At 32.3% G+C, this 13,835-nt stretch overlaps 1 protein-coding gene across 1 annotated transcript; it reads right to left on the reverse strand.

Annotated features, from left to right (window-relative positions):
- Positions 1–4,910: 4,910 nt before the first annotated feature.
- LOC126709890 (putative indole-3-acetic acid-amido synthetase GH3.9) lies at positions 4,911–7,924 on the reverse strand. Its single transcript, XM_050410254.1, has 4 exons — positions 7,518–7,924; positions 7,305–7,406; positions 6,218–7,041; positions 4,911–5,895 (listed from the first exon to the last, which is right to left on the reverse strand). Exons 1-4 carry the CDS (start codon positions 7,847–7,849, stop codon positions 5,309–5,311), a joined length of 1,845 nt encoding a protein of 614 aa, XP_050266211.1. The 5' UTR covers positions 7,850–7,924; the 3' UTR covers positions 4,911–5,308.
- Positions 7,925–13,835: the final 5,911 nt, after the last annotated feature.

Here is a 13,835-nt window from a genome sequence, read left to right on the forward strand (position 1 = left end):
GAACTATTTGAGAAGTGGATACTAAAGTACATTGCAATCTGTGTGGTGGGGGAAGAGAGAGCTTAAAGAGGGGGGACCCGGACCACACAGCTGAAGAGAACAAGATTCGAATCCATCCTCTTCATAGAGCTATAGTAATGAAAGATATTCAGCCTGTCTTTGCAGATTTTACTTTCTCCACATTTGATTTTTGTAAGCATGCTACTTGATATGCTATATTGCTCACAATCTAGATACATTCAAAGACAATTAATCAGGACTTAAACACATATTCATTGCAACTTTGAGAAATTAGTCATTATTATAAATAGTTTGAAAGCATACGGGAACCGATCTTTTCAACAACAAACATTGAGATAAGACTGTCTATCAATTATATTTCTCAAATTCCATAAAAGCAAAAATTGTGTACACTAGATACAATTCTTTTAATAAATTTGGAAGCATTGGGCTAGAGATTTGTAAGAAAATAGAGGATTATATATTCAGTTTTTCCACATTGCAAGTCAAACTGCCATATAACTTGAATGGTTATTGCTCATGGTAGTGCTTGCTACTAGAGCAAGTTACAAAATATTAACAGCCTAAGAACCATAGAACAAAACCCAAAAAGTAGAGAGAATGGTGGAGAGGAAGAGATATTCTATTTTTCATGAGTTTCACAAATAAAGGAAGTTACACCCTTTTGTAACCCACTTAAATATAACTTATATTAGATGGGGGAGTTAACCCCCCCCCCCCCCCCCTCCCCCCATTAAATTTGACCAGCCAAAGGTCATGCCTACTAATAGGTGACCTAATTGTCCAAAATTCCAACAAAATTCAATTCTTTACTACCACAAAATCAATATTTTAGTAAGTTCATAGGACTTTCCTTAATTTTTAAAATGTATTAGTGTGTCTTTCCCCATACCTAAAATCAACTAAATGTATCCCTTGACTATTTCAAATTAGTAATTATCTAATCATCTAGATACAGTCAAAGATAGTCAATCAGAACTTAAATACAAATTCATCGCAACTTTAAGAAATTAGTCATTATAATTAGTTTGAAAACATTTGGGAATCGATCTTTTCGACAACAAACACTAAGGTAAGATTGTCTATCAATCACATTTCTCAAATTCCATAAAAGAAAAAATGTTGTGCGCTAAATGCAATTCTTTTAATAAATTTGAATGCATTGGGCTAGAGATTTGTAAAAAAATAGAGAATCATATACTTGGTTTTTCCACGTTGTAAGTCATGCCGCCATAACCTGAACGGTTGTTGCTTATGGCGATGCTTGCTACTATAGAGCAAGTCACAAAATATCCATAGTCTAAGAACCATAGGACAAAACCCAAAAACTAGAAAAAATACTGGAGAGGAAAAGATATTCTATTTTTCATGAGTTTCACAAATGAAGGAGGTTACACCCTTTGTAACTCACTTAAATGTAAATATGTAACTTATATTACATGAGAGTTAATCCCATTAAATGTGGCTAGCCAAAGGTGATGTCCACTATTGGATGACCTAATTGTCCAAATTCTAACAAAATTCAATTCTTTACTACCACAAACCAATATTTTAGTAAGTTCATAGGATTTTCCTTAACTTTTAAAATGCATTATCGTGTCTTTTCCTATATCTAAAATCAACTAAATGTATTTCCTGACTATTTCAAATTAGTGATTGTCTAATAATTCGATAGTTGAAAATTAGAGAATTTAAATTTTAAATGTCTCTATTGAAAGCATCACAAAGAGGCAACCACTTGAGTTATAAAACCCTTGACAAATAATTAACTATTTGCTCAACCAAAATGTTACTAATTACTATCTTATAAATATGAAGTTTTGAGAACCCTTAATTTTTTAAGTTATTCTTCCTCATTCTGGGTAAATGGACAGAGCCAGCATCGACACAAAGCCTTTATAATATGACATTGTTTCTACATCATCAAGGGAACTGTCTTTTCGAGCTCACACAAAATATCGGCCATTTTTACAAGGAGGGAATTCCATGCGCATGCTGGGGCACGCTTGAACATGGTGCCGGGGGCAATAACAACCACACTTTATGATTAGGTGCATGACTGCACAAATTTCAAAACAGGTGGTGGGGCATATTTCAAGATTTCAAAGCTTGTGAAAACTAACAATAATTCAAACATATGTTTACACAGCGGCCATTGCTGATTGGACTGTCCCAAAGAAAGTGGCGTATAATTCAGAAATATCATATAATATAGTATCAAATACAAGATCAAGAAGTTGACATCCTGTTGAAAAATCTGGTGCACGTACATAAAATATTGCTACAGAATGTACTATGTACCAACCATATTGGTCATGATGCAAGCTAATTATGCAGTCAATGTTCACGTGTATGCAGTATTCAATATTATAATAACGCTGTCTCTATGAAATGGTTAAGGCGATAAGATGCAACCAAAGTCTTTCGGTAAAGTGCTGTTATTATTCGATATTCGTAAAGGTAATCATACTCATATATATACTTGAGGCATATTCGATCTAACTCTACCTTTGCATTTCTTTCTAATGACATCAACTCAAGTTAGTGCTTTCACTCATGGCTATGGAAAGAGACTCATGCTATGTGAAACAAGATCCTCTCAATTTTAAATGATGTGTTATTATATATATAATTTTGAAAGTATAATTTTTTTTCCCACTTTTGCTAACAAGGGTGTCTAGACTCCAAAGTTTTTCGAACATTATAATCATTTCTTTTCTTTCCCTGCATGTTGTATGAAGTTTCCTTCTCTCACACATACCAAGTAATTATAAGGATCAATTCCTTGAAAGTTTGGAACATAAGATCTTATGAATCTTATGAGGCCCTGAAAATCACTAAGATAAATTATAATATTTAATTTAAAACATAATTTAAAAAGAAAATATATATATATATATATGCATAATTCAATTATTGGAAAATAAAAAAAGGGGAATTTAAAATACATCTATTTGAAATAGAAAAAATAATTTCCAGGACATTGAAAGGTAACTATTTTTCCCATCCACCTTTTCCCAAATGTGATCATCTTCCAATATCTCGTTAGTATTACGAGTTTGTCAACCCTATTTGGACTTTGAGCTCATGCCTATGCTCTTATTGTGCCAAAAAAGAAGACATGATGTAATTTTTAGTGATGAGATGCTTTCTCACTATGTTACCTTTACTAATGTGACAATTATAAGTCATATGGTGCCTCTTATGATGGGAGATGAAGGCATGTCCTTTTATTTTTTTTTTTTGTCTCTTGGCCTGAAAGTCATAGTTTTTTCTTCTTTTATTTATTTATTTATTTATAAGGGCTGAAAAGTTATGGCTTTTATGGTACTGAAAGGAAAAAGTTTCTCTCCAAATTAGTTTGAATAGAACTCTTCAAACTTCATCTATTTCTTTTTATTATATGTAAATTTTGAAAATTTAACCATTGAATTGATTTTTTTTTTTTTTTATTATATCCTCTATGCTTGCAAAATTTCAAAAAGATCAATACCTATGTCATCAATCAATTGTTTAAATTTCAAATTTTTGTGTTTTAAAATTATGCATAAAAATAAGTTTGTTGATTGAATAGTAAATAACATTCGATTTGAACGAAGTTTAATATGCATTTTAAAAACATAAAAAACATATAATCTAATTGTTAGATTTTCAAAATTCACATTCAATAAAAAAAATATAAGAGTTTGAAGGATTTTTCTCTAAATTAGTTCGTATTGAGGTATGCAAAATTGTGCACCTAATTCTGATTTCTAATTTCTATTTCACACTACATTGTTTCTAATAACATAACTAGTAGTCAAAAATATTATGTTTAGTTCAATATTACGGATTATTTCTTTCCATTAAAAAAAAAATTAAAGGGTGATGACTGATAATGTTTTGCTTTAAATTGATTTAGAACTATCTCTTCTAACTTACTAAGACATAAGACTATCAACGTATATTATTGGGTAGTGTTAACGGACACTGCAAAGTGCCCGTTAAAAAACAACTTTTATGTCAATAAAGTCAAATTTTTGATCAATTTTATATGGTGTAGAGTTAATAAAGCCAACTTTCATCAATTTATATCAATTTTTTATTAAATAGACCCCATAATAAATCATCTTTAACAGACATCTGACCGTGCCTATTAACATTTCCCTATATTATTTAAATAAGCCACATAATTTTAAAAAAAAATTATCATGTAATTAAAATTTCACATAAATAATATCTTCAGTTATGGCATATTGAGTTATAGGATGATAACTCCAAACCTACATGGAGGTAAATGTTTTTCAGGAATATATACATATTAATGGCTCCATTTAGATCCAAAACCATGTGGTGAGAAAAATAGAACGAGGGAAATGTGCACCCATTTTTGGGGGGTGCTTTTGCTTTGTCTTGTCAGACTATGAGACATGTTGAGTAATGACACAGCAGGTTATCCTGTTTCCCATGTTGCATAACAGCTGGCAACTTCAACTTCAACTCCATTGCTCGACACATGCATGCATCAGTCAGCTTTTAGCTGCGGCATTTATCCACACCAAACTCTATCATTTCCCCTTCGGTCCATGTGAATATGTTCATCTATTATTCTATGCATTTAATTTTATTTTATTCCTCAAAAAATAAAAAAAAAATTCTATTATTCTATGCAATGACACAAATATCTCAAGGTTTTCTTTCCTCTACTGCGAGTTATTCATTTACCTTATTAGCAATTGTGGCGTGAAATTTTAGTTTAGAAGCAAACTAAGAATTACTATACTTACGCCTAAGAAACTCATACTAGTTGTTCCTCTCTAATTATTTTTTTATTTTCCAAGAAAACACCAATATCCAAACATTCTTTTTTTTTTTTCCCTCTTTAATATGAAATGATGAACTAATACAAGTTCTCCAAAAACGCATATTATTCATTAAAAAAGAACGCATGTTAAATCATTCTACATGCGAAGGTAGTGACACCAACAATTTTATGATGCACCCCCTTTAAACTTCAAAATACAATTAGGAGGACTACAAAGAAATAAGGGAAAATTATTAGCCAACAAAGTCATGATTCTTCTATGGCAAATCATTCTAATTAAACCCCGCACTTTGGAAGAAATTATAAGATTTATATGGTGGACAAGTGATATGGTCTACCATTCCACTAAAAAACTTCCACTTGTTTAAAATTGTTAATTAGAAATTTTTTTTAAACAGAAATTAATCACTGACTTAGCAATTTTAAACAAGCAGAAGTTTTTTAGTGGAATGGTGAACAAGTGACATGATCTACCAGAGGACTCTATAATTTCTCCCACTTTGGATCCCGAGGACTAAAAAAAGAAGCTTTCACATGAGAATTAAGCAACTCAAGAGCCGCTATAGACTTGATGCACCTTGGTGTTTTATATTGGTTGATCGAGGCCCCTTGATTGATGAACAAGTCCATCAACTCCTCAAACGTACCTAGCTCCACCACTCGAATCTCAAGGGGCCCTATAGACTTATCAAACGTACGACATCTTCTGTATATGTAATCGAGCTCTTCTTCCACAGCAATGCAACATTCTTGAAGCACCTTGTCATCGAGTGCAATATTGGCCAAGTGATCTGCCTTTGATGATCCATGAAATCGAATTTCCCAATACAATACATAATGTCCAGGCATAGTTGATGCATCCGCATAGCTAGTGTACTCCACGAGTAGAGCACTGTAAGGTTCTAGCAATTTCTTGGCCACAGTTATGCTCTTATGCAAATCCTCTTCGTTGGTTTTGTCATTGTCAATGCTGAGAAGGACATTTCTCCTACATATGAATCGAAATTGTGGGGCTCGATTGTGAAAGCCGCTCACTTGTAGCACGTCACCAATACGATAACGATAGAGTCCTAATAAGACATGTACAAAAAGCTTAGCATTAATGACAATACGACACTAGTGATCTCCACTGATGTATATATTAGTGCATACATAGCATTATTGGTATGAGAAAAAAGTTTTGGTTAAGAATCTATTTCTCTCTCTCTCTCTCTCTCTCTCTCTCTCTCTCTCTCTCTCTTTGTTATTGTATTGAAAAGGACTTTCATTTCAAGGGTAACAAACAAAAGAATATTTTTCAACTTTAAAATGAAAGTAAGAAAAAACAACACATAGAATAAGATATACAATTTTTATTTGAAAAATCAAATGCATTTGTAAGTAAAGACTCACCAGCAAAGGTAGTGACCACCAATTCATAATAACAGCCAAGCCTAACTTGTACCAGGTCAACAAGCTTATCATTGGGTACTTCATCTTCTTCACCTACGTTCATCAACATTGTCCCATTCTCTCCCAAGGGAATAAATTCAAAATAACCCATATTGGGCATGAGGGTAAATGCTGCATCAGAAGGGTCACATAAGGGTTTCAAGTTGACCCCAAAGAAACATTCTGATGAGGCATACATGGGTGACACCAATGGCAATTTCCCATCACTATAATACTCTAAGGCAGGTATATATTGTGCCATAGAGCCAGTGACCACAGCCTCAATGTACTTAGCCCTTGGCCAAAGTTGGCACAAAATTCCCTTCCATGGTACACGGCTACATATGTCCTCAATCTCATTAGCAAGACATGGGTTTGGTGATGAAAGCAAGGTAGACATACATGAAAGGCATTCAAGGTCTGTGATCAAGGGGTCTAGCTGGCCAGTGCGGATATCATTGCACAAACGAACCCAGTTGTGTTCAAGGAATGTGATGGCTCTGAGGAAAGCTGAGGCAAACACAGCTCCTAGCCTTAGGACTTGGTGGCGGTGGATTAGACCTGCTAGCATTTGACAATACATGCTTTGGCTACTATCTTTGCACAAAATGGCCTGGTCTGGGCTTGTGTAGTCATTGAAAGGGTCTTTTGCTCTGCACTTGAAGTGCTTGCTCTTGTAGTAGCTGGTGAGCACAGGTCTAGCTGGTAAACCACAAGGAGTGGACATTTCTGCCTTGATAAAGTAGAGGTACATGGCCTTGCCCTCGTCAAGACCAGGTACATACCTGGAATTAGAATGTCAATAACACATGCTTAATTAATTTGAACCAAGAAATATTCTTGTATAGCTAAAGAGACATTAGTTGTGTTTGTGTTATAACTAAAAAAAAAACTTTAAATACAATCAAATTCAATGCAAGCTTTTGTGATTAATGTTTTATGATATGCAACGTGTTACTATGCACCAGCTAGAGAATACATGATTTTAAATGATAAATGATAAATCTAAGTCATAACGTAAATTGGAATAAAGATAGAATTATCTAACCGATTCATGATTGGCATGATGAGGTTGTATAAAAATGTTCTCCTATCAAGATCTTCTGCAATGGAAGGCATCAACTTTGGCTCTCCAGCTGAAGTCCCTGAACTGCAAGTACCATGACACCAATTATTAATTTCCTCACAAAAAAATTTACTATATGAAGATAACCCACAAAAAAAGAAGAAGAGGAAAATAGAATCAAAGAGAGAGAGAGACCTGGATAGCATTTCTGTTATAGGGTGACCAGTAATGAGAGAGGAGTCTTCACCGTTGACAATTCTTTGGATATAAGGGCGAATGCCCTTGTAAGTAATGACAGGGACATTTCGCTTGAACTCTAATATATTTTTTGAACCTTCCATATACTTAAAAAGATACTCAGTTTCACAATTTCGAGTTAAGACCTCTGTCAAGATGCTCTTTTGTACTTCATCAGCCTTCTCTGTAAGTCTCTCAATTTCCTTTAATGCCTCCTCACCTTTGTACTCCAATTTCTTCCCATCCATGCTATCAGATGAAGGCACTTTGAGTTTCAATGTTCTTCTCATGGACAAGTTTTAGAAGCCAAAGGGTTTATATAATGAGTTTGGCTAAGTAAAATGTCTCTCTTTGCCACCTCATATATGGACCCTCGCAAGCTTTTCTTGATTTGAAATCCATCCTTCACCATGCGAAGTAAAAACTGTGAAATTGATTTGTATACAATTACTGGGGAATATATGTCTTTATTTTATCCAAACAACTTAACCACTATATTACAGCATCAGGATTTTCAGGGTAACTTTTTTCTTGCGTACATAATACAGACAAGAGCACTCTAATGTGACATGCATTATATATAAAGATTATTGTCTTATTTGAATAATGTAATGTATGTGAATACAATGTGATTGCTTCCAATTAAGCTATTGATATCAAAACTACATTCACTACACCAAATTAGACATAATATCACATCTAAAAATTAAAAGTCATTGTAATAGTAACTTAAAAGTAGTAAATTATTACATTAATAGTAATTAATTGCAATAATTTATAAATTTCAGCTATAATAGAGGTTTTAATATTAAATTGAATTTAGAAAATTTTTTGCAATAACTTAAATTGAAGAAATCGTTGTAATAACTTGATACCAATTATTTTTCGATATATTACAATAGAAATTTCAAAGGGACGATTTATTGCAACAAATATAACACTGCAATAATTAAATATCAATTATTTTATAATCTATTACAATGACAAACATGAAACTGCAATGAATATATTATTACAATGATCTAATGCCAATTATTTTACACTCTATTGTAATAAAAAATATGAAACAATCATCTTCTTTTTTTATAAGTAATAAAGATGTATATTCAAAAAAAAAAAAAAAAACTACCTCATGCAGAAAAACATAAGGTAGAGAAAAAAATTACAGAAAAAGATGATAAAAAACAAAAAGAAAAGATACTAATTACAAAGAATGGAGTTAAGGAACATAGGGAGAAAGTCACTAGAGGTGAGTCCCCTAACCCTAGACCAATAAAAAAGGGAGCCACTAAATGAAGCCAATAATTGATCATTGGAACTTTCCATGTTCTCAAACAATCATATTGATAATTGTTTCATTTTTCAATATGAAATAATCATCTATTACAATGAAGATACCATTACAATAATTTGACCCAAATTATTTTTGTCAATTCTTTGTAATCTGTTGCAATAAAATTCGTGAAATAATAATATATTGCTACATGATATTCGAAGTAGTAAATTGTTTATTACAACAGTAAATATATTATTACATCAAAATTATCATTAAAATATTTAAGGTTTATTGCAACGAAATTTTTTTATAGCACAAATCTATTACCTCAAAATTTATTGCAACACTTCACATTTTTGTTATAATAAACATTTTTTGTTGTGATTATTGACACATTAAATGAAGGTTGCACCCAAAAAAGAAAAGAAAAAAGTAACCCTTTTTTTATCCAAACAAACTTTAAAACTACGTTATAGCATCAGGATTTTTAGGGTAATTTTTTTTTCTTGTATAATACACAAGAGAAGTACTCTAAGGCGACGTGCATTTAAAAATTATTGTCTTATTTGAATAATGTAAATTGTAATAGGAAGAGGGGTCTGTAATGAAACATTATTGTAAAATTACAAAGTACGAACCATGAAACTTTATACATATACCATTTGGTATTGATTCGATAGAGTGCACAAGTAGAATTATTGTCTTACACAAGAGAAGTACTCTTAAGGCGACGTGCATTTAAAAATTATTGTCTTATTTGAATAATGTAAATTGTAATAGGAAGAGGGGTCTGTAATGAAACATTATTGTAAAATTACAAAGTACAAACCATGAAACTTTATACATGTACCATTTGGAATTGATTCGATAGAGTGCACAAGTAGAATTATATCATTTTTTTTTTCTAAATTTGATAGAATTTTGGACAATGTGTGTCAAATAGCCATAGGTATATATATATACACACTAGTGGACAATATTGAGATTGAAAGTATCATTAATTATCCACATAATAGAGGTTTTTGCTCCCTCTTTATCTCAGTGTGATAACAAAAACAAACCAAGAAAAACGAGCAGATAAAATCAAATCTTATTCTACTATCTGTTCCCTCTCTCAAAACAGAATGTGACATGTAACACACGCAGAGAAACCCTACTTACATTCCTTTCAATAGCAAAGTAGCTTGTGCTTTACAAGCTGTACTGTGCACGCTACAAAGAACATCTAGAACACACAAAGCCAAAAATTTGCAGTCACAAGAGGTCATTCAATGTCCCCAATAACATAAAGTTATTCCCAAATACCATATTTATGGAACTAGATGGACTTACAAGGAATTTCATTTCCTTAATTATGTTGAATTCTATATGCATGGCTCAAGTGTATACTGCCGACTGCCTATCTCAGCAATATCCTTACCTATAATGCATTAAAATCAAATACGGTAATACAAGTCTACAATGCCATAATCGACATCTTTGCCATTCAGATGAGGTTGGTGCTCGTTGCATCTCTTTCAATCCTTTTGTACAATATTATTTCAAGCATGTGAGAGTTAGCTTTATACGTTGTATCAATACGGAAGCTGTCCTCTTCGCCACGAGCCATATGACAACTCAAGCAAGACAATAGCACTAGTGTAATGGAATTTCTCTTGCCATTCTTGGGAAGCTTGTGATAATGGAAGAGAAAGTTAAAATTACTACTGGACCTCATTTTTTCTCTATGACTAGGTGGAGCAGCACATCGCGTGCTATCACTCACATCATGTTGTCCGCCAATATCTCTATGGAAGTATTCACCTTATTACCAAATTTTCTATGAACTTATATACCAACATTAATTAGAATCACATCGACCCCTTATGTACAAACAGCTTATTAGAGGTTTGGACATAAGTAAATAACTCTCTTCTTTGAATTTAATCAATTTTATTGTCACCATAATAGTATAGACAACAACTTCTTCAGCAAAAAGAAGATGATATATATCATATAAAGCTTGAAAATAAATGGTAATTAAGAGCAATATTTGGCAAACCTTTCGAGAATATATCATGTGTGTGATATCTTTTTATGAAACGGGAATCATTCTCAGTGTATAGCATATTAAGGTGGGTATGGGTTACATATATGGGGCCTAGTGAAAGTCATTATCTTTATAGAAAATTTTTCACATTGAAATATTGTGGTCTGATATCCAACTATCCCCTCATGGCACTTTAAAGGGTTCTATATAGTTTTAAAGACCATATCCTTTTCTCTGATGAAATAAAGCCACACAAAATATTGACATGAAGAGCACTAACAACTAGCTATCACACTAGTGAGACAAAAAAAAGGACTAGGAGAAAAGCTTCCTATAGAGAATAATGCAAGGGCGAGAGTATTTCTTTCGAGCAGCATATAATGGAGGCCAACTTTTGGAAAGTGAAAAGGATAGGGTATGTCAAAATGAGACGTACAACCAACTTTAACATGAAAAGTAGTCTTTTTTTTATAGAAGTCCGGGTGTAATGACGTGTATATTTCCTGAATAAGTATAGCATATTGAGTATGCATATAGCTAGGCCATATAGCATAGCTGACACATTAACACACTTTCATCACTTCATTTCATGTCACATAGTGAGACATGCAATTTTGTTCGGTTGTTCCTAACCTAGCTAGCTTTGATGCTTTAGCTTCACTTTTATTGAGATATATTTGCGTTGTGTTAATGGAATCCATTCTTTATGTCTATTCTCGAGTACGGATACACATTTACTTCGCAGCTTTTAATTGAGTATACTCATGAATGAAGCAGATATCAAAACTAAAGTATGAGACAACTTTTGAATGGAGTTTATCTTGGATAATATGTACTAACAGATTGACAATGTATCATTGGAGATAATGTAAACAGATTCTATATATATAATTAATTTAATAATAATTAGTCTAGTAAAACCATGTTTTTTTAAACTATTTTCACAATTAATATGATTTGTTCTAAAAGTATAGTTATTTTTCTTAACAAGTAATGTCAAAAATGAATGAAGATAAAAGTAATGCTGTTCAATCTCAACAAAAAAAAAAATGTCAAATTATTGTGAAAAATATTGCATCCTTAGTATTACTCTTTCATATAATGACATGTAATACGGTTGAACTAAAAGAGAGTTTTTTATGGATTACAAAAAATTAAGTGTTGTAAAAATTCAAAACCGTTGTTCTGGTCTGCAATCTACATAGCCAAATAACACAATCACGTACCGAAAGTACATGTAGTATGAACTACTTCTACACAAAGTAATCAACGATAAGCAGGAATCTAAATTTTCTGATCACGCAAGCGCACACGTCATTGAGAAATGATTTCAGCATGTCGGTAATAAGAAATCACGTAAATGTATAGAATATTATTATTGCAAATATATATTTTCTTTGAAAATTATTATTGCATATATGTATAATTGCAATAGGAACTTTTTTGTGCTTTTGCTATGTATATTCTTGAAGACTCTTTAACTTATTACTAACATTTCAGTACTCAAAACAATGAGCTTTCTTGAGTAATATATGCATGGTTGAAACTTGAAAGAGGATCAGTACTGGGGAACATCTATCATCTATGAAGTCCCAAATCACAAAAAGCAAAGGCCGGCCATAAAGATTTTTCAATGAATTGGTCCAATTGGATATGTACAACCATGAGAACCATTCCGAAGCATTAATTTCAGTGACTTATATGTGAAAGCGAAACCACTCAAATAATATGACATAACAAGTAGTAAAGTTAAGTCAGGAAGAGCTAGCAGAAAAATAACTTGAAGCCTAGAACGAAGCTTGATTATATTTATATCAACGAACAAGGGTCCTATTTTTTAAGAAAAATTTATAATCATATAATGAAACTTTTAGGGTTTTGGCAAAATAAAAAATAAAAAAGCTGCCTCCCATCACAATATATTATTACACAGGTTGAGGTTAAATTATATTGGTATTTTGGCCATGTTACTGCACCCAATTATGTTTATCTCCATTGAATTACATTATCTCTTTATTATATCATTCATGCATACAATAATATCAAGATGATTAAAGATTAATAACTATCTCAATTATAAATATTAACTTTTCTGTATTTTAAAGTTAAATGAAAATTGGTTTTGCCCCCTTCCATCTCTACCAAACCCCATCCTTGCACTCCCAAACACTCTATAAAAGGGAGAGCATCAATTTAAGGCAAACCAAAAACAACAGGAGTTAAAACTATAGACAACTAAGAGTATAACAGCTGAAATTTGTCGCTAGACACTTTTCTCTTCATCTCTATTCCTTAAGAATTTTCACTTTCTATACCTCATAAGACCTACCTCACCCACTTAGAATCATAGAATTCCTCACTAACACTACCACTTCTTAAGCATGTATTGATGAGAAGAACAGTTGCTTAATTGACATACAAATGCACACAATTAATTGGACACTTTTTCTCTCCTTTCAACTACATTGAATATTGAGTTTTCCCTCTTTTACCTTATAATTATTATGGAATAACTCCTTTGTATTATTGTTTCTCTATTTAATTTTCTTTTTTAATACAAGATAGAAATTTTACTTTATCATAATCTTAATATATATGTGAATAAGGTTCCATCCTCAAGACTTGAATCTCAACCTTTACCCATGTCTCACACCCCGACCCTTGCATGAATTTACTATTAGAAGATGAGATGCAATAGCTATCAAAAAAATTTTGAGTTATTTACTGCTGTATTTTTATTGTACTGATTAGTTGCTAAATAAGTCATATATGTTGATTTGCAGTTAAGATTCTTCTGCGCTGACTAATTATTGCAAGTGGTTATTTTAGGCCAATTTAAAATTTAGGTTAAGGGCCTTGTCGAGAGTAACTCTATCCCAATTTGGGCCTTATGCTGGTTCTTTATTTTGAAGTAAGAAACACATTGGAAGCCCTTGATTCCTTTACTTGGGCCAACATTGAGTTCTGGGCT

Source organism: Quercus robur, chromosome 12 (genome assembly GCF_932294415.1).
Source record: "Quercus robur chromosome 12, dhQueRobu3.1, whole genome shotgun sequence".
Lineage (NCBI taxonomy): Eukaryota > Viridiplantae > Streptophyta > Magnoliopsida > Fagales > Fagaceae > Quercus > Quercus robur.